Source organism: Eulemur rufifrons, chromosome 23 (assembly GCF_041146395.1).
Source record: "Eulemur rufifrons isolate Redbay chromosome 23, OSU_ERuf_1, whole genome shotgun sequence".
Lineage (NCBI taxonomy): Eukaryota > Metazoa > Chordata > Mammalia > Primates > Lemuridae > Eulemur > Eulemur rufifrons.
The window spans coordinates 31,056,757-31,084,334 of record NC_091005.1 but is presented as its reverse complement, the minus strand read 5'-3'; the positions used below and the strand labels follow the sequence as shown (position 1 = coordinate 31,084,334).

Here is a 27,578-nt window from a genome sequence, read left to right as displayed (position 1 = left end):
TGAAATATGGCCACTGTGACTGAGGAGCTGAATTTTTCATTTTATTTCATTTTAATTAATTATAATTTAATTTAATTAGTCACATGTAGTTAGTAGGTACCATATTGGACAGAGGAGCTTCTAGAAGCTGACAAGATAGTGAGAGTCTAAAGGAAAACTTTCTCTACTCCCAACACTTCTGGCACCAAACATGTAACTTTTCTACACCAAGCAGTTCTCCAATTTGAGACGTCAACTGGCTATTCTACAATTTAATGCAATTCTGCCAGTAACAACCTGAGATTAACACAGATCCCACAGGTAAAGGGCTGAGTCCCACAAGAGTGCCCCCAACTTCAGAAGCCAGTTTTAAATAGTGGGTCCCAGGTTACCCACACTTCTGTCTGGAAAAACTGAGGATTCCCACGATCCCTTCTTCAGGTTCAATAATTTGTTATAATAGCTCACAGAACTCACAGAAACACTTTTCTTGCTATTACCAGTTTGTTATAAAGGAGATCTTAAAAGATACAAATAACAGCCAGATGACATAGGACAATGTCCAGAAGGGTCTCAAGCACAGGAGTGTCTGTCCCTGTGGAGTTTGGGGTGCACCACACTCCTGGCATGTGGACGTGTTCATTGCCCCAGAACTCTTCAAACTGTGTCATTTAAGGTTTTATGGAGGTTGAATTATGTAGGCATGATTGATCAAATCATTGGCTATTGATTGACTTAATCTCCAGCCACTCTCCCTTTCTCCCCCTCCCCTGAGGTGAGAAGGTAAGTTGTGTGGGTGGGAGTGCTGAAAGTTCCAGCCCTTTAATCACTTGATTGGTTCCTCTGGCAACTAGCCTTCCACCTTGAAGCTATGTAGGTGCGTATGGAGAGAGCCACATAAGCATGCACTCAGGCATATTGAAAGGGACTTACTATAAACAACAAAAGACACTCTTTCAGCCCTATTGCTTAGGAAATTCCAAGTGTTCTAGGAGCTCAGTCCCAGGAACTGGGGAGTAAGACCAAATTATATATTTCACAGTAGCACAGGGATATACAGACAGCTAAAAAAAGTACAAGACAGGAGAAATACCTGAGGGATAATCCTCCTGATGTGGGAGTCCAGAGGAAGGAATTTTGGTTGGGGTTCAGAAAGGACTTTAAAAAAGATTTTTTTTTTGAGATAGGATTTTAAGTATGAGAAGAATTTTAAAAGATAGAGAAGAGAATGTGATTCCATATGGCTTCTTAGGCATGTGAAACAAGGCAAGGCCACAACCACCTAGGTATTATCGTCACTTACATCTCTTCAGAAAGGAGGAAAATCATTGCCTTTACATAGAGCTGTATATCATTCCGTTCTTATTTATCTCATACTTCAAGGGATTAGCACAGTGCTTGGCATATAATTGGCATCAGTAATGTTTGCCAATTTGAATTGAATAGGCCCCAAAGAAATATGTGAACTTTGTTGTCCTTAGAGTTTGTAGGATCATTTAGTGTTTATTTAGTATTCTAAAATGGTTAAATTTTATGTCTAATTAATAGATAATAGTGTGGCCTATGTTCTCTTGGAATTGGTGCCTTATTAAGTAGTCAAGAGTACGATATATGTGGAAGGAGAAATGAAAACATGTTAACAGAAGCATGGGTTAAAATTTGTGACCCTGAGAGAAAGAAATGGTATTTGAAGTTTGAACATTTCCTGAATTAGAATATAGCCTGAAGTACCTTTTCATTATAAGTGTCATGTAAGCATATCCAAATAATAGTACAGTGGAATACAATCACTGAAATCGTGCCTCATAAAGTAAAACAATATTTTACTCTAAAATAAAATAAGATGCAAAACTTTGCAAAATTCGTTGCTACTAAATTAACATGCTCCCTGTTACACTTGAGTTGCCATGCTTGTGAAATATCAACTGACACTCATGTTAACGCTATTAAATTAGTAGTTATGAGCTTTGTGTATTGTTTCTTAGAAAAGATGACATTTCTGCTGCTTTGGTCAATCCTATGCTTATATGCCTTACCTTTCTTCATTAAAAAGGTTCGTGTAAAATAGCTTATAATCTGTAGTCTTGGATGAGTTTGTGAATTATTACCACTATTTAAATTTTATGTTTGATTCTAGGTCCAGCAGTTTAAGCAGGATCCGCGCCCAACAACGTGTCTTCACTCTGTTTTCAATGTGCATACAGGAGATGAGGTGCTTTCCTATCAGGAATATGGTCATCTTCAGGTAAAAAGAGAAGAATACAAACTTCTTCTCTTTATACTATGTATCGTAGAAGAACTCAGACTGTTTAAAAAATGTTTTTAAAGTAGATTTCATAAATTGTTAAAAATAGAAATATAAAATCAACCCTGAAATGGAGAAGAAAGTGAAATACTCATCACCAGGGCTGAATTATTGTGATTGAACATTAAATCTGACTGAATTCTCGGTCCTTAAGCAAAAAGGGCAACTGAATGGATTATAATATTATTTCTGTCTAGAATAAGGGCGCCTACAGTTCTTTCAGTGACAAAAGCTTTTACTTGTTATCAAATTCAGAAGAAAATCAACACTTAGGAACTAGAGGGAAAAAAAGACAATTGACAATGGTGTAGCAATAAATCAGTTTTTGTTACATGGCAATTCATCTCTTAATATGTCAACCTTCAATAAAGCTAAAAACATGCTGTTGAAATGAATTCCAAAAGGCATTTCTGAAGTCCATAAATTTTGTCTTATATAATATATTAAATGTTATACTATGCTAAGAATACACAGGATTTTATGTTTTGTATTCATTTTTTTTTCTCTCACATCTATGTACTTAACTGTGTTTAGTGGACATCCTGTTGCCGTGTTTCTAGGATACAGATATCATATATGCTATTTATCCTTAATGGATTTTCCTCCTGTTCATCATTTGGCTCTCTGTCTTCGGGGTAGAATAGTTATTATTCATATATTCCTTACTAAAATAGGAATATCTCCTCTTTATAGTCCCTGTCTCTCTAGCGATCTGAAACGTCTTACTTTAGTGTATCTCCTCCAAACATGGAAGCGTAGTATCTCCATTTCTGTGGAGCAGACGCTCATGTACTTATTTGTAAACAGTTCCCTGGAGATTTAGCATTATGTGAGTATGTAGTTTCTCAACATTAACCTTGTAACTATAACATAATAGGATTTTGTGTGCCTTTTGCTTTGAGAAATATGTTTACCATCAGAAATAGGGTTTTCAGAAGATAACAGCTTCTTTTTTCTTGTATCCCAGCATTTAAGTTCAATGCCTGCACATAGTAGGCATTAAATAAATGTTAGTCAACATGTTACTTGGCAGTCACTTTACAGCTTGCCACTTACTGACGTTTTCTCACAGAAGCATCCCAAAAGTCAGAGCGGAGGGTTCTTAGGCGTGTTCCTGTAAGTGATTGTCCATAGGAATGAAATTTCTTTGAAGTCATTTTCAGCAGGCCAATGTTAGTGCTATAAGAAAATATTAATATTTGCCGGGCGCAGTGGCTCATGCCTGTAATCCTAGCACTCTGGGAGGCTGAGGTGGGTGGATTGTTCGAGCTCAGGAGTTCAAGACCAGCCTGAGCAAGAGCAAGACCCTGTCTCTACTAAAAATAGAAAGAAATTATATGGACAACTAAAAACGTATACAGATAAAATTAGCCAGGCATGGTGGCGCATGCCCGTAGTCCCAGCTACTTGGGAGGCTGAGGCAGGAGGATTGCTTGAGCCCAGGAGTTTGAGGTTGCTGTGAGCTAGTCTGACACCACGGCACTCTAGCCCAGGCAAAAGAGTGAGACTCTGTCTCAAAAAAAAAAAAAAAAAAAAACCAAAAAAAAAAAACGAAAATATTAATATTTGGATGAGTCTGTCAGTGGAGCGAAACTCTTTTCTACCATGTTTTAAGGGAAGGCCACACAAAAGTTTATGTCAATCTATAAAACCTAAAGCCAGAATACTGTATCTTTCTGTGTGGCCCACTTGGACCTTGACATCCGCTGGGCTCTAGTGCTAGGAAGTCAGGAAACATCCAGGCCTGGTTCCTGAGACGGCCACCGGTGGTGCCAGGCACTTGTGGCACACGGGCTTCTTCATCTAAGGCTTCCAGAGCACCAATAATCTTCTGCCCCAACTGTCTATCATCGGTCAGTAAGGGAGGGTCGAGGGAGACACAAGCCACCGAGGCTGTTAGAGGGTAATAATCTTCTATATTAGAATTGTATGGGAACAAAATTAGTTCATGCTTTCTCCTCCTTCTTAACGTTTGCAGTTTCCTGGCTAAGTTAGAATTTTTCACTGCTTTTTTGCTACTTATTTAATAATAGTTTTATTGAGATATAAGTCACATAACATATAATTCACCTATTTAAAGTATACAATTCAATGGTTTTTAGTATATTTACAGAGTTATGCAACCATTATCACATTAAATTTTAGAATACTTTCATCACCCCAGAAAGAAACCTTATACCCATTAGCAGTCATATTTCATTTTCCCCAAAGGCTTCCAGCCCTAGGCAACCACCAGTCTACTTTCCATCTCTATGGTTTTGCCAATTCTTGATATTTCATATAAATGGAGTCATACAATATAAGATTTTTTTGTGACTGGTTTCTGTCATTTAGCATGTTTTCGAGGTGTATTAATCAGTGTTCTCCAGAGAGACTGCACCAATAGGATGGATGGATGGCTAGAGATAGAGATAGAGAGAAATGGGAAGAGATTTGTTGTTAGGGCAATTGGCTCACATGATTATGAAGGCTAAGAAGTCCCACGATAGGCCATCTGCAAGCTGGAGAACCAGGGATGCCGGTAATGTGGCTCAGTCCAAGTCCAAAAGCATTAGAACCAGAGAACCCATGTTGTAACTCAGTGGAAGGGTGAAGGCCCGTGACTGAGAGCCCAGGGAGCCTCTGGTGGAAGTCCTGAAGTCCCAAAGCTAGAGAAGTGGCCGTTCTGATGTTCGAGGGCAGGAAAAGAAGAGCATAACCGACTCTGGAAGAGAGAGCAAGAATTCATCCTTCCTTCGTTTTTTGTTCGTTCTGGGCCCCCAGCTGACTGGGTGCCTGCCCACCATCCAAGTGTCGATCTTTCCCACTCAGTCCATCTACTCACATGCCGATTTCCTTTGGCAACATCCTGACAGGTGCACCCAGAAATAATGCTTTCCCAGTTATCTAGGTATCCCTGTATCCAGTGAAGTTGACACCTCAAATTAGCTGTTCCATAAGGGTTGTCCTCGTTGTGGCGTGTATGTTTCCTGCTTTTTTACCTGAGACAATTTACACATCCCATTCAGGATGCTTAGAGAATCTTTTCTTGTTAAAGTGGACATTATTGTCTTTTGCTTTGTTTTGTTTAGATGATAAAATGTCTATTTTTAATAATAAACTAAAAGAATACCTCATTTCTTCATAAAACTAATTTGTTCATACATATATTTTAAATTATATGCTATAGCATTGATTAAAATTAGTATGTTCTTGTGGTTGTTTACATAAATTCTGTGTTCTCTGAAAATAATGTTTTCCAGATGTACTGCCTGTTGTTTGTGGTGTACTGGCTCAGTCTTAATGTCTTGCTTGCCAAATAACTTTTTCATTTACCTGTATTTGAGGTGGATTGACATTACATTGCTGCCTGTGGGCAAAACTATGCCAAAGTAGAAGTCCTTTAGACCCAGAGCTTGAAAGCAAATGATATAGAAACAATTGCTAACACTTCTACTTGCAGCCATTTCCCTAATCAAGTGTATGAATTTGAGGATTTTAGTATTTTACGTATAAAGCTGGGATTATATTATGAACTAAATCCACAACTCCTTTACTTCACAATAGGAAAGGAAATAGTTTTTACATGACACTATTAGAGCAAATGACTTGTAATTTTAGCCTTTACATTTAATTTCATAACATAATCTTTTTGTTCTTTCCTTAAATCTTTTAATGTTGTTGTTTGTTTCAGATAAATGCAGTGTCACTCTATCTCCTTTACCTTGTGGAAATGATTTCCTCAGGACTCCAGATTATCTATAACACTGATGAGGTATGATTTCCCAAATTCTTTACTACTAAATAGCATCTCTGAGAATATCTTATTTCTTTTTTTTTAGTTTTAACAATGTATTTTTAGTTTCATAAAAGTGGATTATCCTTAAATTCATATACTGAGATATTGGATTTTAGATATTGGATCAAAAAGTCTTTATATCTTCAATTCATTGCACTTTAAAAATGAACATAATATACAACAGGTTGTAAAATTTTACTCCCGTGAAGACTTTATTTCAGGTGATCTGGAATAAAAATGTGTAACTTTCAGAAAATTTTAGTAGCAATGAAATTGAAATAACACTTGCAGATTATCTCAGAGTTATTAGGTCTGTTTTTCACATCATTGCTTTTTGTTACTCATCTTTTCAATTTTTTTTAATTTTTTTTGTTTATAAGTTGTGTATATGTATTTGCACTTTCTGCCTCACAAATGCCTTTTTAGGTGTGGAATGGGGTGGGGTGGGTACAAAGTTGCATTGAAATTATTAGGTACATTTCCCTATAGAATTCTCAGAAATACAAGGAAATCTTGTTAATATGTTATATACATCTTTTAGTGTTTCATTTACCATTTGAAACCCTATAAATCATTTTTGTTTGGGGTAAGTTTCTTTAATTAAAATTCACATTGAGAAACTATAAGAGTAACTCATCCCTTTAAAAGTAGAAAGAAACTTTTATCATATTATACTTTTATTTATAGAACCTCAGTACGATTCTTCATGTTTTTTTAAAGACAAATATCAAATTCTTATTCTTATTAGAAAAACTGTAAAGAATTCCTATTTCAAAGGTGAGAAGCATTCCTTTTACAGGCACTAATGCTTAAACAAACACTTGCTGACACACTTTGAAATGTGCCAAAATGGAAGCAAAAAAGCTTATTATTGAGATAGAACATACAATGAGAACTCTGTGGAAGAGTAGGTATGCTGTACCATACTTGTTATTATTCCCCTCCTGTGATCCATGCACGGAAGAACAATTACATCATATAGTCAACACCAACATCATCACTGGACTGTGCTGAGGGTCCTGTGAAATAGGTATATGTAGTCCTGCCTTGTAGTAGTTTATAGTCTCATACATCCTTCTACCGTGTAAGTTTATAGTCTCATACAATAAATAAAAAAGTCTATGTAGAAGTTAAATAATGATAGAAATTAATAATACCCAATTATGGTTTCTTCTGTTTGATTAATCAAAGAATTGCATGTTTTTATTTCACCCAAATAGTTCTTAGTTTTTATAATATTGTGAAATAGTGGTATTCAAGCATTTTGGATGGGGGATGAGCTGGGAAACTCCTATGCTAGAATATAAAATAAAAATAAAAGAGGCATGACTGACTAAGGAGAAGAGAGAGGGCTTCTAGAACCAGTCCATTTAGCTTCTCATTTCTTTCTACCCATAGAAGCTCCAGAATACTGGGAAGAAGTGTCACAGGTCCCAGTGGAACACAATATGATAACCATTTACAATAAGTGGTATTAACTTTGTTGATTGCAAGTGATTTCAGAGTAATGTCACTTGAGGTAAAATGGTAGTATTGAGATTGCTTGGTTAGTGGTGGCTTTGTTTTGTTTGATATTTTCTTTCTAATTTTTAAAACTTTTGTTTTTGTAATAGCTAGCATAATTTATTTTAAATCTTTATTCTTCAGCTGCAATTTTTTAAAAATATGTTGCTTTAACCTTTCCATTATGTTTTATATGGCTTTTGTATACTGAAGCTATTTTTGATATTGCCTTCCTTTTTTTCCTTATTATATTTATGTTTTTTTCCTAGCCTTAGAGTTTTTATTTGGCTAACATCAATAGCCTTCAACATGCCTACTTAAAAAGTGTCATAGTTGCTCTCCATTTTTTTCCTTGGGACTCTCTACATGTCAGGGATCATATGGACAGGCAGTAAATGGGCCTATGTAGAATCTTTCAGTGAATGAAGCTCCTTTTATCTAGAGATTTCAGAGAATTTGATTCTTCGAAAGGTGATGTGACTTGGAACCATTTTCTTTTATAGCTACCTTAGAACATGGACTGACAAGTTCATAACCCCATCTCTTCTTCAGTATCTAGTTTCATTCACATCTTAAGGCAATCCAAGGACCTGGGAAGGCAATGGGGCTAACACTCATTTCCTTCTCTTTTTACTATCAAATTTTAAATTTGTCATAATCTTTATGTTTCTTAGGATTGAAAAATGCAATGTTTGGAGATACACATGTATGGCACACATGTACATATGTATATAACATAATATATATACACTACATTGTACTTTTAGTTTGTTTAATGGGCCTTCCTTTTGCTGCTTATCATCATATCTTTACTGATTATCTTGTTTTTATAAAGTTTGTATTCACACTGTAGTTCCTTAAAGTGAGGGCCACTGTCTTCAGGGTCATATGTGCCCTTACTGAGGTGCTAGGAATACACTGAGTGCCAGCGCTTGTGGTGATGAGCTTTGCTGGGGGTATATTTCCTAAGGGCAGAATATTATGTCTTTTGCAAATAGTGGTAATTTACTTCTTCATTTCCAATATGGAGTGCTTTTAAATCTTTTACTTAACTAATTTCTCTGGTTAGACTCTCCAATACAGTGTTTAATATAAGTGATGAGAGTGGACATCCTTGTCTTGTTCCTGAGATTAGAGGGAAACCTTTTAATTTTTTACCATTAAATATGATGTTACCTGTGGATTTTTTGTAGATTTTATCAGGTTGAGAAAGTTCCCTTTTATTCCTAGTTTCTTGACTGCTTCTAAATACTTTTTCTGTATCTGTTGAGATGATCATATGGTTTTTATTCTTTATTCATATACGGTATTTCATTGACTGATTTTCTAATTTTGAATGAACATAAAATATTTGGAATAAATCCTACTTTATTGTCATGATGTATGATCCTTTTTATATGTTGCTGTATTCAGTTTGCTGAATTTTGTTGAGGATTTTTACATTGATGCTCATAATGGATATTGGTGTATAGCGTTTTGTTGGTTTCTATGTGTGTGAGAGAGAGAGAGAGAGACTTTGTCTGGCTTTAGTATCAAGGTAATAATGGCCTCCTAAAATGGGTTATGAAGTGTTTTCTCCTCTTCTGTTTTTTGGAAGAATTTTGTGTAGGATTGATACTGTTTCTTTAAATGTTTGGTAGAATCTATCAGTAAAGCTAGCTGAGTCTGGGCTTTTATTTATCGAATGTTTTTTGTTTTTGTTTTTGTTTTTCTTTGAGACTGAGTCTCACTCTGTTGCCCAAGCTGGAGTGCAGTGGCACGATCATATTCACTGCAGACCCAAACTCCTGCTCTCAAACAATCCTCCCAGTTTGGCCTTCCAAAGTTCTGGGATTACAGGCCACCGCAGCTGGCCTCTTTATGGGAAGGTTTTTGATTACTATTTCAGTCTCTTACTTATATGTCAATTCAGATTTTCTATTTATTCCTGAGTCAGTTTTGGCAGTTTGTGTTTCTCCAGGGATTTGTCTGTGTCATCTAGGTTATTTATTTATCTAATTTGTTGGCATGCAATTGTGCATGATATTCTATTTAAATCCTTTTTGATTCTCTAAGGTTGGATTAATGTCCACTCTTTCATTCCTGATTTTAATAATTTCAGTCTTAATCCTTTTTTTCTTGGTCAGCCTACCTAAAGGCTTATCAATTTGGTAAATCTTTTCAAAGACCCAACTTTTGGTTGCGTCAATTTTTCTTTATTATTTTTCTATTCTCAATTTTGTTTGTTTCCTCTAGTCCCTTATTATTTCCTTCCTTCTGCCTGATTTGGGTTTATTTTGCACTTATGTTTCTTTTTTCGTAAGGTGGATGTTTACATTATTGATTTGAGATTGTTCTTTTTAAAATACAGGCGGTTATAAATTTCCCTCTTCACAGTGCTTATCTGCATCCCATAAGTTTGGATATGCTGTGATTTTCTATTCATTTATCTCAATATATTTTCTAATTTCCCTTGTGGTTTCTTCTTAGACCCATTGATTATTTAGTAATGTGGTATTCAATTCTCACATTTTGTGAATTTCCCAAATTTCCTTCTATTATTGATTTATAATTTCATTGCATGGTGGTTGGAGAACATAAGATTTCTGTAAAGTTATTGAATGTGGTTATTCCCATTGTTGCCCTTTCAATTCAAATTTTTATTTTGATTCCTTTTAGTAATTTCTCTCTATATTGATTTTGTCTATTTGGTAAGGCATCTTTCTCAGGGGTTCCTTTAGTTCTTTGTACATGTTTTCCTTGAGCGCTTTGAGCATATTAATATAGTTGTTTTAAAGTCTTTGTCTAGGCCGGGCGTGGTGGCTCACACCTGTAATCCTAGCACTCTGGGAGGCCGAGGTGGGTGGATCGCTCAAGGTCAGAAGTTCAAGACCAGCCTGAGCAAGAGCAAGACCCCCTCTCTACTAAAAATCAGAAAGAAATTATCTGGCCGACTAAAAATATATATAGAAAAAATTAGCATGGCGGCACATGCCTGTAGTCCCAGCTACTCGGGAGGCTGAGGCAGTAGGATTGCTTAAGCCCAGGAGTTTGAGGTTGCTGTGAGCTAGGCTGATGCCATGGCACTCACTCTAGCGCGAGCAAGAAAGCGAGACTCTGTCTCAAAAAATAAAATAAAATAAAGTCTTTGTCTAGGGCTTGGTACCTTGACTCATGCCTATAGCACTTCGGGAGGCTGAGGCGTAAGCATAACTTGAGGCCAGGAGTTCAGGACCAGCCTGAGCAACATAGTGAGACCCCTGTCTCTACAAAAAATGAAAACATTAGCTGAATGTGGTGGTGCATCCAGCTGCTCGGGAGGCTGAGGCACCAGGATCACATAAGCCCAGGAGTTTGAGGTTGCAGTCAGCTGTGATGATGCCATGGCACTCCAGCCTGGGCACCAGAGCAAAGCCCTGTTTGAAAAAAATAAAGAAAGAGAGAAAGAAGAAGAAGAAAGAAAGAAAGTCTTTGTCTAGTAGATTCCATGATTGGGCTTTATCAGGGAAAATTTCTCATAATTTCTTTTTCAAGTGTACAGGCCATAATTTCTTGATTCTTTGCATGTCTGATATTTTTTGTTGTTACAATTGGACATTTTAAATAATACAATGTATCAACTCTGGAAATCAGCTCCCCTTACACAAGATGTGTTTGGTATTTGTGGTGGTGTAGGTATTTTTATTTTTAATGCTATCTGTTGAGCATCTTTCCTGAAAAATTTCTGTCAATTCTGTATTCTTTGTTGTATGTGACCATTGATGTCTTGCTCAGTTAGCTTACTGGTCAGTTAATGATTGAACAGAGCTTTATTACAATGCTTCAGTGCTTTGGGAATTTGCAGAGAAACAGCGGGACACACAGCACAGGACAAAAGGTGAAAGGGAGGTATATTTGCAAAGATTGGAGAGTGTGAGAAATACAGTAGGGAATAGAGTGTGGGAGGGCTGTGCCTGCCCAGGCAGCCAGCGCTGTGCGAGCCGACCCACAGGAGGACACCCAACTCCCCCACAGACCTCCAACCCGCTTGGACAGGGACATGCCTAAAGTCAGTGCGAAGTCCTGGTATGGGACGGCAGGCTCTGTGGAGAGGAGACAATAGCGGAAAACATTCTGAACTCTCCGGTGCCGTGTGCTGGGACTGCACTGGTCTGGGGAGGGACTGGTCTGAGTGGTTGCTTCCTGCCACTGTGACCACGACCGCATTCGGGAGTTTGGAGACAGGCACCTGACTCCTGGAGGTCAGCGGACCAGCGCACGGGAGTTGCATGGTGAATAGTGGGCTCCGCTCTTGGAAACTGCCTGCAATTTGGCCGGCTTGGGGGAACAGAGAGAGCCAGGCTCTCTCCTCCGCCGTTGTGAGTCTGTAGGACTTTGATGCCCAAGAAATAGCTGGTGGCCGATTGATTCAGCCTGCCGGACGTGCTTCCGCCGACTCTTCAGTGGTCGCCCCCAATGCTAACTCTCCAGGTATGGGTGGCCACCTCTTTGGGGTCCCAGTCTGGAGAGGCTGCTACGCCATGGCAGTTTTGGGCACCACCCCACATCCAGCCCAGGGACTCTCATGCCAGACAAGGCGGGCTCCGCCCCTAGAGGCAGGGAGGAGTGAGGGAAGTCGCATTCTCTGCGTGGCTCGCGGGAATCTGCAGAACTTTGGTGCCAAAGAAATAGCCAGCAGCCTGTTGATCTGGCCCATCTGCACGACTGTGGTCATCTAAATGCGTGATTCCTCTCCAGGTCTGGGCCGCTGCCTTCCTTGGGGTTCCCCCCCCTCAACAAGGTCCTCCTTGGTGGCGGCAGTTTCAGGTGCCACCCTACCCCCAACCCGGGGACCCTTGAGCCGGGTGCAGTGGACTCCACCCTTAGAGGCTGAGTGGGCGAAGAAAGCCGTGTTCTCTGCACGACGTGGGTGAATCTGCCAGACTTTGCCCATATAACCCACAAAGATGCTTTCAGACTCAAGGTCAAGGGTTGGAAAACAAACTTCCAGGCAAATGGAAGCCAAAAGAAAGCAGGGGTAGCTAGCCTTATTTCAGATAACATAAACTTTAAAATAGCAAAAGTAAAGAAAGATAAAGATGGTCACCATATAATGGTGAAATGAAAAATCCAACAAGAAGACTTAACAATTCTTAATATTTATGTGCCCAACACAGGAGTATCCAGATACATAAAGCAAACCCTGATTGATCTAAATAACATGATGAACAGTAATGCCATAGTAGCTGGGGATTTCAACACCCCACTGACTGAACTGGAGAGAGTGGCCAAGCAGAAAATAAGCAAAGAAACAATGGACTTAAACAGATCTCTAGAACAAATGGATCTAACAGACATCTACAGAACACTGCACCAAAACAAAAGTGAATATGCATTCTTCTCATCAGCTCATGGAACCTTCTCTAAAATTGATCACATCCTTGGCCACAAATCAGAACTCAACAAATTTAAAAAAATACAAATTATACCACATATATTGTCAGACCACAGTGGAATAAAATTAGAGATCAAATCCAACAGAAAGGTTCATCTCTTCACAAAGTCGTAGTATTAAAACAAACTATTGCTGAATGAGTATTGCGTCAAGGAGGAGATCCAAATGGAAATCAAAAGAGTCTTTGAGCTAAATGATAACTGGGACACAACAAAATCTGTGGGATAAAGCAAAAGCATTCCTGAGAGGAAAACTAATAATAAATGCTGACATCTAAAAAACAGACAGATCATCAGTCAACAAACTAATGAACTGTTTCAAGGAACTGGAAAAGGAAGAGCAAATCAATCCTAAACCTAGCAGAAGAAAAGAAATAACTAAGATCAGAGCAGAACTAAATGAAATTGAGAACAAAAGAAATATACGGAAGATTAATAAAACCAAAAGCTGTTTTTTTGAAAAGATAAACCAAATTGAAGCCCTCTTGCTAGATTGACAAGAACTAGAAAGGAAAAGACTCTAATAAGCTGAATTAGAAATGAAAAAGGAGAGGTACAGCAGACATCACAGAAATACGAAACATCATCTTTAAATACTATAAAAATTTATATGCCCCAAAACTACAAAATGTGGAGGAAATGGACAAATTCTTAGAAACACACAACCTCCCTAGGCTCAATCAGGAAGAAATAGAATTCCTGAACAGATCAATATTGAGCGCAGAAATTGCAGCAGCAATAAAAAAATCTTACAGTGAAAAAAAGTCCCGGACAAAATGGGTTTACGCCTGAATTTTACCAAACTTAGAAAGAAAAACTGATATTTACACTGCTGAAATTATTCCACAACATTGAGAAGGATGGAATCCTCCCCAAGTCATTCTATGAAGCCCATATCACCTTGATACCAAAGCCAGGGAAGGGCACAACAAAAAAAAGAAAACTACAGACCAATATCCCTTATGAATATAGATCCAAAAATTCTCAACAAAATCCTAGCAAACCGAATTCAACAGCACATCAAAACATAATTCATCATGACCAGGTGGGCTTTATCCCAGAGATGCAAAGATGATTAAATATATGCAAATCTATAAATGTAATACACTATGTAAATAAAGGCAAGAACAAAAACCATCTGATTCTCTCAATAGAGGCAGAAACAGCATTTGACAAAATCCAGCACACTTTTATGATGAAAACTCTTCACAAAATAGGCATAGATGGGTCATACCTCAAAATTATTTAAGCCATATAAAATAAATCCATAGCCAATATCATACTGAACAGGGAAAAATTGAAAGCATTCCCACTTAGAACTGGAACCAGACAAGGTTGCCCACTATCTCCACTTCTATTCAACATAGTGCTGGAAGTCCTTGCCAGAGCAATCAGACAAGAGAGGGGAATTAAGGGTGTCCCAATGGGGGCAGAAGAGGTCAAACTTTCGCTCTTGGCTGACGATATGATATATCTAGAAAATCTCAAAGATTCAACCACGAGACTCCTGGAATTGATAAATGAATCCAGTAAAGTCTCAGAATACAAAATCAATGCAGACAAATCAGTGGCATTCGTGTACCCCAGTAACAGTCAAGCCAAAAATCAAATCAAAGACGCAACAACACCTTTCACAATAACATCAAAGAAAATTAAATATTTAGGAATATATTTAACAAAGGAGGTGAGAGACATATGTAGGGAGAACTATGAAACACTGAGAAAAGAAATTGTAGAAGATATAAATAGATGAAAATCCCTGCCATATTCATGGATTGGCAGAATCAGTATTGTTAAAATGTCCATACTATCTAAAGTGATCTACAGAATTAATGTAATCCCTATCAAAATACCAGCATTATTCTGTGCAGATCTGGAAAAATAATTCTATGCTTCATTTGGAACCAGAGAAGACCTCGTATAGCCAAAGCAATCTTAAGCAAAACGAACAAATTGGACAGCATCAGTCAACCAGACTTCTAACTTTACTACAAGGCTATAGTAACCAAAACAGCATGGTACTGGCATAAGAACAGAGATATAGACCTTTGGAAAAGGCCTGAGAACCCAGATATAAAACTGTCCTCATATTGTCATCTAATCTTTGGCAAAGCAGACAAAAATATACACTGGGGAAATGAATCTCTATTCAATAAATGTTGCTGAGAAAATTGGATAACCACATGCAGAAGATTGAAACTGGATCCCCACCTCTCACCTCTCACAAAAATCAGCACACTATGGTTAACAGACTTAAACCTAAGGTGTGAAACCTTAAAAATTCTGGAAGAAAATATTGGGAAAATTCTTCTAGACATCGGCCTAGGCAAAGAATTTATAAAGACGACCCCAAAGCAATCACAGCAGCAACAACAATAAATAAATGGAACCTGATCAAATTAAAAAGCTTCTGTATAGGCAGGGAAATTATCATTAAAGCAAATAGACAACCTACAGAATGTGAGAAAATATTTGCATGCTATGCATCTGACAAAGGGCTGATAACAAGAATCTATATAGAACTTAAGAAAATTAAGAAAAAAAATCAAACAATAAAAAGTGGGCAAAGGACAAAAACAGAAACTTTTCAAAAGAAGACAGAATAATGGCCAACAAACATATAACAAAGGTGCTCAACGTCTCTAAATCATTAGGGAAATGCAAATCAAAACCACAATGAGATTTCACCTAGCTCCAGTGAGAATGGCCTTTATCAAAAAATCCCAAAACAACAATTGCTGGTGTTCATGCAGAGAGATAGGAACAGTGTTACACTGCTGGTGGGAATGCAAATTAGTACAAGCTCTGTGGAAAGTAATTTGGAGATACCTCAAAGAACTAAAAGTAGAAATACCATTTGATCCAGCAATCCCACTACTAGGTATCTACCTAAAGGAAAAAAAGACATTTTACAATGAAGACATCTGCACTCGAATGTTTATGGCAGCACAATTCACAATTGCAAAGATGTGGAAACAACCCAAGTGCCCATCACTATGTGAGTGGATTAATAAATGTGGTATATGTATGCCATGGAATAGTATTCAACCATAAAAAGGAATGGTGAACTAGCACCTGTTGTATTATCCTGGATGGAGCTTTAGCCCATCTTTCGAAGTGAAGTATCACAAGAATGGAAAAACAAGCACCACATGTACTCGCCATCAAATTGGTACTAACTGGTCAATACTTAGGTGCTCACATGGAAGTAATATTCATTGGGTGCCGGGTAGGTGGGAGGCGGGTGGTGGGGATGGGTAAACTCACAACTAATGGGTGTGGAGCACACTGTATAGACATGCTTGTAGCTCTGGCTTGGGTGAGGCAAAGGCATTATGTGGAACAAAAATGTTTGTACCCTCATAATATTCTGAAGTTAAAAACAAAAAAGAAAGAAACTAAGTAAATTGAAAAAAAAAAATGCTTTCAACAAGTAAGCCTCCTGGCCTTTGCTGAGGTCCTTGGTGTATGTTTTGGTATTACTTGGAAGCTCTCACAGGCAGTATACAACTCTGCATTCACTTTCACTTCCTGTTTTTGCAGAGCCTCAAGTTCAGCAGAGGTGTGAGATTAATATCTCAGGTCTTTTCTAATTTTGAGCATAATTTCCTAGGAATAAGTCAGAGGTTTTCAAACCCCCTATGGATATCTCATTCCCTAGTTTTAAGAAAAAAATTTTTAGACAGCTACAATCTTAAATATTTGCCCCTGATTGTCTTCTACAGATGTCTAGGGAAAAGGCCATTTGCATTTCAGTGAGCTCTAAGACAAGTTATTTAAAGCTGAGGTCACAAAACCCCAGGCCACTGACCCTGGCCTGTTAGGAACTGGGCTGCACTGAAAGCAGGAGGTGAGCAGCCAGCCAGTGAGCGAAGCTTCATCTGTACTTACAGCTGCTCCCCATCGCTCGCATCACTGCCTGAGCTCCGCCTCCTGCCAGATCAGTGGCATTAGATTCTCATTGGGGGGGGGGGGGGTAACCTACTGTAAACTGCGCGTGTGAGGGATCTAGCTGGTACGCACCTTATGAGAATCTAATGCCTGATGATCTGAGGTGGAGCTGAGGCTATGATGCTAGGGCTGGGGAGCGGCTGCAAATACAGATTATCATTAGCAGAGAGGCTTGACTGCACCGTAAATATAATGTGCTTGAATCATCCTGAAACCATCCCTTGCCTCCTCCCTCTCTCCTCCCCCGATCTGTGGAAAAATTGTCTTCCGTGAAACCAGTCCCTGGTGACAAAAATGCTTGGGACCGCTGATTTAAAGGAAAGCTCTGAATGCCTGTGCTCATGGAGGTGTCAGACAATTCAAATAGTAAATACTGCGATGGTGATTTTGGGGAAGTTCCAAACCTGTTCTGTTCTTTCTGGTAGTTGCTAGTCTGCTGGTTTTCATGACTACTAAAGGCTATGATGGTGGGGTGGGGTGGGTATGGTGAAGGCGTGGGTCTAGGGCAATTTAATACACCTCAAAAGCTCACTTTACTTACTCAGATTTTTCTTGATTTCATGCTTGGATTATTGTAAGATCTTGTTTAATTTCCAGAGTTTTAAAAAACTTGATTTTGATGATTTTTGTCAATATTCTCACTGCTTTTATGAACAGTTGGATTTTCTGAAGTTTTTTTCTCCACTATTTTGTGAATTGGATTCTTATTAGTATTTGTTTGCTTGTTTGTTTGAGACAGAGTCTTGCTCTGTTGGTCACCTGGCTAGAGTGCAGTGGCGTCATCATAGCTCGCTACAATCTCCAATTCATGGACTCAAGCGATCCTCCTGCCTCAGCCTCCCGAATAGCTGGAACTCGAGGCGCATGCCACCATGCCTGGCTCATTTTTTCTATTTTTAGTAGAGACAGGGTCTCGCTCTCACTCAGCTGGTCTTGATCTCCTGACCTCAAGTGATCCTCCCGCCTGGGTCTCCCAGAGTGCTATGGTTACATGCGTGAGCCAGCATGCCCAGGCTTATTAGTAACTTTTTAAGTATAACTTTATATTTGTACCTTCTTCTGCCAAAGAAAACACTTTTATCCTGACGTTCATTCTATAAGATGAATTAACCCAGGAGTCCTAATGTATTTTTTAACTGCATTAATAATCAAATGTAATATGCTGCAAAGATTTTGGCACATTTAAATATCTATGTACAATACACTTAATGGCTGCCTGAGATTCTGTACCAAGTATCAGAAATATGCAACCAAATGCCTACTGTTCGTTCATTCTCAAATATTTAGTGAACACCTGTTACGTGCCAGGCCTTTGCTTGGACATTTAGGCTTACTGCAGTGTGTTTCTATTATAATATTAATGCTCGTATGAATTATTTTTGCTGAATATTGATATACTTTTTTGAACAGTATATTTAACAAGTTCTTAAAGTTCAGCTATTACCTTGAGATTGCTGTCATTTCATTGATTTCGTAATGAGGCAGTGAATTTATACTTATATCTAAATTAGTGTCTTTGACCTTTTTTTAAACTAAAATCAAACTCTCAAGTATTTATGTAGAAATGTTTTTGTAATTTCTGTTGGATATATGACTGTTGAATAAATTTTCAGTTATCATATTTAATAAAGCTTGTCCTATGAATGATTGAAATTTTATTTTTCAACCTGGGCCTTCTAAATTATACTTAAGTATAAAATGTTAGATTAACTTATCCTGTTTGGGGTGACTACAGTGGCTTAAATGAAAAGGTGCTTATTTTTATCTTGTAATAAGATGTTTGGAGATGGCTAACTGCTTGGTTTTCCAGTTTCCCTTTTCTTTATTACCTAAAAGTGATTGCTATATAAAAATGGCAACAAGAAGATTGATAAAGAGTTAGCTACTTTTCATCAGAAGCAGTCCTTTTTATCAGAAATACCAAAATCCCCAGCAGATTTATGTTCATGCCTTATTGGTAAGAACTATTCTAAGGCCATCTCCAGTTGAGTAGGGAGGCTGGGAAAATATGTTTTTATTTCCAGCTTCTGTGGATGTGCTGTCCAATAGAAATATAATGGAAGCCACATGTGTAGTTTAAAATTTCCTAGTAGCCACATTAAAAAGATTAAATTATTTTAATAATATATTTTATTTAAATACAATATATTTATAATACTGTTTCAACATGTAGTAAATATAAAAGATTATTAAGGATATATTTTGTATTATTTTATGTTAAATCTTCAAAATCTGGTATGTATTTTAAAGTGAGTACTCATCTCATTTCTGACTAGCTACATGGCTACAAATTCTCGGTAGCCACATGTAGCTAATGGCTACCTTATTGCACACGGCCGTTTGCTTTCTTTACCTGTCATTTATAATATATTCAGTTTTCATAAGGCAAATGGACAGGAATCAGGAAACTTTTGTTGTATACATGGCTGTTATTGAAATAATTTAAGGTTATCTATCATATTTAATAAATCTTGTGATATGAATGACTGAAATTTATCTTTCAACCTGGCTCTTCTAGATTATATTTCATTATGAAATGTTAGATTAATTCATCCTGTATCTGTTCGTGATGACTGCAATGAGATGTGGTCATTGAGATGTCTCTCCATTTCCCTGAGATGTTTCTCCATCTTTCCTGAGTTATTTCCCAAGTTATCTGTCTTTGTTTCTTAATCATTTCTCTGCAGCATATGTGTTTTGAGTCTATTTCTATTAGCTGCAGATTCTCAAATGCCATGAGAATGAGGTTACTGATGAGAAGATTAGGTGCTAAAGTCAGTATTTAAATATTTGATCTGCTGATAACATTCTTTGAGGGTACTATTTTCTAGTTCTGAAATTCCTTTATTATCATTCAAGGTCCCCATGTTGCCTGACTGGAAAGTCTTTAGTATTTTTGTTTTTTGCCATATTGTAAAAATTCTACTTGACTCAAAATTTTTAACTTCCACTTAAAAATATAAAAAGGACATTTATGGGCATTTCATATAAAGTTATATTACTTGCTGTATAATTGTATTGAAACGTGGCTATTATTTTTCAGTTGGTTTCAGTATCCTGGATCTGGCAAAGTTTGTGATTTTTCAGTAGGATTTTTATTAGGATGACATAAATTATCCATTTTTTTCCTGAAATCATAAAATCCCTGAATGAAAGTTCTTTAGTATTGAATACACTTGTCATCTGCAGTTAGAAGAATAATTCCTCCCCAAGGACACACTATTCTAATATTTTGAGAAGAAGGCAGGGTACAGTTTAGCCAAAAAAAAAAAAAAAGACTTAATCTTTTTTTTTAATATTCCTGAAGTTTATGCCTACAAATTATCCCTGTTTTAAGATAGGTGTGGCTTTTTCTTCAAAAATGCCAAAGCATTAAAAAGATAACTAGCTTTTCTGTCAGTGTTGACAGATGTATGAATATGTATATGCCAATTTCAGAATAGAGGGAATTGGGAAAGGCTCTATTTGAAGAGATGATGACTGACAATCTGAATTGAAGAAAATATGTCTTGTGCAGAATAGGTAAAAATAACATCTCCCCCAAGAAAACCCCTGGAGAATAAGAGACAGAAGGAAGCTGGGTCCCTGAATGACCTAATAGAACTAATCTGCCCCACCAACCTATGCTTTATTTTTAAAGATTTTTTTGGTACCTGGAAACAATGCAGTAATGAAAAGCACAGCTCTCTGTTCATCTTGGAATGAAATGCACAGTTTGTTATTTATGGCTCTGAAAGAGAGAAAGCCCTCCTGTGGGTCCTCACAGGGGATTGTGCCAGGGAGCAGGCCAACAGCAGGCTGCAGCTGTAAGGAGATGTTTGTGTATGGCAAGGAAGGGGTTTCTTGGGCTCCGTATGGATTAGCTAACTGGAATCCTTTTGTGGGCTCCCGTGCATAGGGCTTGTCTCTCTTAGTAGGGTATCTGGCGCTGGGGCAGTTACAGTGGTGATACAGTTTTGATGTTCATCCCCTCCACATCGCACGTTAAAGTCAATCTCCGATGTTGGATCTCCAAGTGGAAGATGTTTGGGTCACGGGGATGGATCCCTCTTGAATAACTTGGTGCTTTCCCCATGACAACGATGGAGTTTTTGTTCCATTAGTTCACAGAGAGCTCTCTCCCTCGCTCCCTCTCTTGCTGTGTGACACGCCTGCTCCCCTCACCTTCTGCCTTGATTGGAAGCTCTCTAAAGCCCTTACTTGAAGCAGATGCTGGCACCATGCTCCTTGTACAGTCTGCAGAGCCATGAGCCAAGTAAACTTTTCTTTATAAATTACCCAGTCTCAGGTATTCATTTATAGGACTAAGACCAGTGAGTACAGAATGGTCTCATACAGGAAGCTTATGCGAGCTTATACAGGAAGTGGTTGGGGTGTGGATCTGCTGTTCATGAAGAGGCACGCACCAGACTCTAACCAGGGCCTCAAAATTGAGGTAAGACAGCATTTTACAAAAGGACTGTATTATACCTGGACCAACCATAGTGTAAAGGAAATCAATTATATCCTAAATGCCACTCACTATATTTGAGATAAAGGTATAAAGAGTGATATTATTTAATGATTAAAGGAACAGTTCACTGGGAAGATATAAAAATACTATATAAACTTAATATAGCCTCAAAATATACATAGCAAAAATCTAATGAAATAATCTGGGGGGGTGTGGAAACTCAGTTTCCCCTGCTATACTCTCACACACAGAAGTGTGTAGGTATTTTCCCCACACGCCAAGCAATTCTCTAGCAGACATCAGCTGGATATCCCGTAATTTAACTCAATTGTTACTAGCTACCTGGAGATTGTATCAGATCCTAAAAGTTAATTTAACTCAATTCTTATACTAGCTACCTGGAGATTGCATCAGATCCTAAAGGTTAAGGGCTCAGTCACATGAGACTGCCCCTCACGGCAGATTCCAATCTCAAGTCCCAGACTGTGACCTATACTTCTGACCAATCAGCTATAAATTGGCTATAAATTGGGGTTCCCACTACCCCACCCTTGGGTTCAATTAATTTGCTAGGATAGCGCTCAGAACTTAGGAAAACACTCATGTTTACTAGTTTATTATAAAAAATATCAGGATACAGATGAACAGCCAGGTGAAGAGATGCATAGGGGAGGTATGGGGGCGCGAGGATGGGGCTTCAGGCCCTCTCTGGGGCTTGCCAGCCTCCTAGTGCCTCCATGTGCTCAGCAACCTGGAAACTCTCCAAACCCAGTTCTTTTGGGTTTCTATGGAGACTTCGTTACATTTGAATGAAATTATTTAATTATTCATTATTAGTGATCAACTCAACTTTTAGCCCCTCTCCCCTCCCTGCAAGTTGAGAGTTGGGACTGAGAGTTCCAGTCCTCTAATCACACGGTTGGTTCCCCTGGCAACCAGCCCCGATCCTGAGGCTGTCTAGGAGCCCACCAGGAGATGCCTCATTAGAACAAAAATGCTCTTATCACCCAGAAAATGCCAAGGGATTTAGGAGTTCATGTCATATACTCCTGTCGTTCAGGAACTTGCAAAGATCTTAGGATCCCTGTGCCAGGAACCAGGGTCAAAGACCGAATATTAAAAGATTCTCCTAGCACTTCTGTCTACAAGGTTTTTAGGAGCGTTCTCTCAGGAACCTGGAGCAGAGACCAAATATATATTTCTCATTATATCACAGTATAACAGATATGTAGGAGATTTTTAACACGTTTCTCTTAGAAACTGATAAACCGAGGAGCCTAAATAAATAAAAGGTGTGATGTAGATGATTTGAATAGCAGATAGTCTCAAGAAATTTCTGTGAAAATAAATGAATATCAAATAATCAGTGGCTATATACCCTGACCACATTGAATTTAGAACTCAATAGCTAAAAGATACCTACTTAGTGCTCTATTTTTAGAATATAAAAAACCATTTTATGGTTTTGAAGAAGAAATAACAATGGAAATTGAGAAATACCATGGAATAACAATGAAAATATGCCATATAAATACCTGTGGAATGTAGCTGAAGTGTTATTAGCATGCAATTGTTAGCCTTGCATGCACATATTAGAGAAGAGTTATGATGGAAAATTAATAAGTTAAATATCTGATTTGAAAAGTTAAAGAAACAATACCTTAGTAAACACAAAGCAAGTAGAAGGAAGTAAATAATGAAGGTAAAAATAGGAATAATATAAAATATAAAGGTAGCATAGAGATTGTCAACAGAAACCAACAGCTTTGAAAGAAAAAAAAAAAGATTAACAGTATAAACCAACCTTTTAAAAATTTTGCCAAGCAGGCAGCAAGCAGTTGTATGTATTAGCCATGGAAAGGAGAACATAACTACAAATAAGTAGATATTTTAAAGAGAGAGAGAATTTACCATATTATGTGGCATTAGATTTTAGAACTATCCACCTGGAATGTGTTCTAGAAAAAACTTAAGTTACTGTTATGGACTGAATTGGGTTCCCCCAAATTCATATGTTGAAGCCCTAACACCTAGTACATCAGAATCTTACTATTTGGAGAGAGATATAAATATAGTCTTTTAAAGGTAGGGTCTTTAAAGGGCTAAGTTAAAATGAGGCCCTTGGGTGAGTGCTAATCCAATCTGACTGGTGTCGTTAGAAGGAAATGTGGACATAAAAAGAGATACCAGGGGCATGTGGTCACAGAGGGACAACCATGTGAAGACAAAGCAGCAAGAAGATGCCACCTGAAAGCCAAGGAGTGAGGCCTCAGAAGAGGCCTAATAACCTGACATCTTGATCTTGGACTTCAAGCCTTCAGAACTGTGACAAAATAAATTTCTGTTGTTTAAGCCACCCAGTCTATGATACTTTGTGTGGCAGCCCTAGCAAACAAATACAGTTACTAAAACTGACTTAAGAAGAAATAGAAAAATGAGACAGACCTATAACAGTGTTTCTTAACCTTTTTGTTGTTGCTGTTGTTGTCGTCCCCAAGGAAGGGAAAGCCATTCTCCCTAATGTGAGAAATTGAATATGAAAAGAGTAAGATTTTGTCCAGTACCGTTGAGCTTTGCAGGGCCACACACTGTTGTAAGATCTAAGATTTTTTTTTGACCCTTGCCTTCCTAAGAACCAATCTCACCACCCTAGGGATGCACAGTCTGTGGTTTTTGAAGAAAGTAAATCACTCCTCAAAAGTCATCCTTTTCTCCTTTATCTTCCCTAAAACAGAACAGTTCCAGCTAGTTTTATAGGCAAATTTTAAAAATTTATTTTATTTTTTAAATTATTTATTTTATTTCAAAGTATTATGGGGCTAGAAATACTTTGGTTGCACATATTGCCTTTGCACCACCCAAGTCAGAGCTATAAGCATGCCCATCCCCAGAAAGCATGTACTGCATCTATTAGGTGTGAATTTACCTATCCCTTCCTCCCCACTCCCACCTGCCCAACACCCTATCAGTGTTACTTCCCATAAGTGCATATTAGTGTTGATTAGTACCAATTTAATGGTAAGTACATGTGGTGTTTGTTTTTCCATTCTTGTGATACTTCACTTAGAAGAAGGGACTCCAGCTCCATCCAGGATAATACAATAAGTAGTTCACCATTTTCTTTATGGCCGAGTAGTACTCCATGGTATCCATTTACCACATTTTATTAATCCACTCACGTATTGATGGGTGTTTGGGTTGTTTCCACATCTTTGTAGTTGTGAATTGTGTTGCTCTACACATTTGGGTGAAGATGTCTTTTTTATAGAATGTCCTTTTTTCCTTAGGGTAGATGATCCAGTAGTGGGATTGCTGGATCAAATGGTAGTCCTACCTTTAGTTCTTTGAGCTATCTCCATACTACCTTTTGTAGAAGTTGTACTAGTTTGCAGTAAAAGAAAACCCCAAAAAAAAGTGGCTTCAAGAAATCAATTTTGTATTTCATGCACCAAAAATTCTGGAGGTTGGAAGTCCTGGGCTTTCACAGTAGCTGATCATTGTCATCAAGGATATAGGTTCCTTTTTTCCTGCTCTACAGTCTTTAGCATGATACATTTATCCAAATAATCATAGCTGATGTTCCTCTAGGTATCTCGCCTATGCTAGTAAGAATTGGAAAAAAGGAAAGGGCTTTTAAAAGTTACCAGAAGCTTGATCCAATGACTTCTGCATCATCTTATTGACCAGAACTTGGTCACATAATCGCTCCTGCTGCTGTGGAGCCTTGTGAAGTTAAAATCGGGGTTCTATTAGTAAGAAAGAAAGTGAGAATAAATATTGATGGTCAGCTAGCATCATGTGCTAGAACCAAGTAGTGTTTAATCACAGAAATGCAAGGATGAGTAAAAATGAGAAAGTTCATCAGTGTGACTCATCACATTATCAAATTAAGGGAGAAAAACTGTATGATCCTCTCAGTACATACAGAAAAAGTATTTGGTGAAAATTCATCACCTTTTCATGAAAAGCATTCTTATAAAATACATATAAAATGGAATTTCTTAACCTAATAAAATGTAACTGCCAAAAATCTATAGCAGATATCATGTTTAATAGTGAACTGTTAGAAACAGACCCTTTAAATTCAGAGGCAAGGAAAGGATATTGATTATGTAAACTTCTCCTTAAAATTGTACAGACCTAGCCAAAGCAATACGACAAGAAATAATGGGTATGGATGGGAACAGCAGAAATGAAGAAGTTTTCATTTCCTCTGATTTCTTGTTTATATATTAAATCCAGATGAATCCCTAGATAAACTATTAAAAGTTATTAAAAAGTCCAGTCACAATGCTGGATACATGATCAACATATGGAAAGCAATAACTTGTCTATATAGATCAGCAATAACTACTAAGAAAATAAATGTAATTTAAAATAGTCTACTCACTATGATGTGCCTGGAAATGAACCTAAGAGCAGATGGACAGACTTATAAACTTTGGTAATAAAACAAAGATCCGAACAAATACCAGTCAGTATAAATCATGTCAACAGACAAGAAAACAATATTGTAAAAATATCAGTTCTTCCTATATTAATCTCTAAATCAAAATTTCCATAAACATCTCAACAGAATTTTCATGGAACTTGACAAACTGATTCTAAAATTCATATGGAAGAGTAAACTGTAAAATAGATAAGGCCATTTTGAAGGAGGAAAAATATGAAGAAAATGAAGGGAGACTCACTTTACCAAATACAAAACCCTATCATGTATCCATAGGGTATTGGTACAGCAATAGACATATGGCCAGTGGAACAGAATTGAGGGTTCAAAAACAGATTACACACACCTCCCCTACTTACATACATATATGGAGCTTGATTTATAATAGCATAGGTTGCGAAGAGCAGTAAAGTGGACTCTTCAATAAATGGTACTCCATTATTCATAGAAAATGTTGGAAGCCTCTTTTTACATGAAAATCAATTCTCAGATGTGAATTATGGAAGGTAAAAAGGTTATACTTTTAGAGCAATGGTGTTTAAACTTTTTAATCTCAGGATCCTTGAGAACCCCATATAGTTTTTGTTTATTACTAAATGCTTATGTTTGTTTTGTGTGCATTTACATCTATTGATAGTTACTATATTAGAAATTAAAAGATACATTCTTATTTGTTGATTGATTTCAAAATAATCCATTGAATACTAACATAAATATTATATTTTTGTTAAGATAACTATGTTTTCCAAAATAAGTAATTGAGTGAAAAGAGTAGCATTCTCTATATTTTTGGAAATCTCTAATTTCTGGCTTAATAGCAGACGTGGATTGTCATACCTACTTTTGCCTTCAATCTTTTGCACTATTACATACAATGTAGCCTCTAGAAAACTGATTTTACATTTGTGAGAGAATGCGAGTGAAATAGTTTTAACTTGAAGGTTCCTGTATCACACTTTGAGAATTACTATTGTAGAGGAAACTTTATGAGAGTGTATTTTTCTGACTTCAGGGTAGGAAAGGCTTTCTTCAATGAGACATAGTAAGTATGGAACATTCCTTAAAATTATTAAGGCCATATATGATAAACCCACAGCCAATATCATACTGAATGGGGAAAAATTGAAAGCATTCCCTCTTAGAATAGGAACCACACAAGGTTGCCCACTATCTCCACTTCTATTCAACATAGTGCTGGAAGTCCTTGCTAGAGCAATCAGACAAGAGAGGGGAAATAAGGGTGTCCCAATGGGGGCAGAAGAGGTCAAACTCTCACTCTTTGCTGGCGATATGATATTATATCTAGAAAATCCCAAGGATTCGACCAAGAGACTCCTGGAATTGATAAATGAATCCAGTAAAGTCTCAAGATACAAAATCAATGCACACAAATCAGTGGCATTCATATATGCTAATAACTGTCAAGCCAAAAATCAAATCAAAGACACAACACCTTTCACAATAGCATCAAAGAAAATTAAATATTTAGTAATATATTTAACAAAGGAAGTGAGAGACATGTGTAGGGAGAACTATGAAACACTGAGAAAAGAAATTGTAGAAGATATAAATAGATGAAAATCCCTACCATATTCATGGATTGGCAGAATCAATATTGTTAAAATGTCCATACTGACTAAAGTGATCTACAGAATTAATGCAATCCCTATCAAAATACTATCATCATTCTTTACAGATTTAGAAAAAATAATTCTATACTTCATTTGGAACAAGAGAAGACCTCGTA

The 27,578-nt window shown here is 37.4% G+C and overlaps 1 protein-coding gene across 1 annotated transcript in view; it reads left to right on the top strand.

Annotated features, from left to right (window-relative positions):
- Positions 1-27,578, top strand: part of PHKB (phosphorylase kinase regulatory subunit beta) — a 208,904-nt gene that overhangs the window by 38,509 nt on the left and 142,817 nt on the right. Inside the window, exons 5-6 of the mRNA XM_069497809.1 lie at positions 2,117-2,224; positions 5,958-6,038. Coding sequence (XP_069353910.1) covers positions 2,117-2,224; positions 5,958-6,038 — 189 coding nt within the window. The remainder of the gene's footprint in view (positions 1-2,116; positions 2,225-5,957; positions 6,039-27,578) is intronic.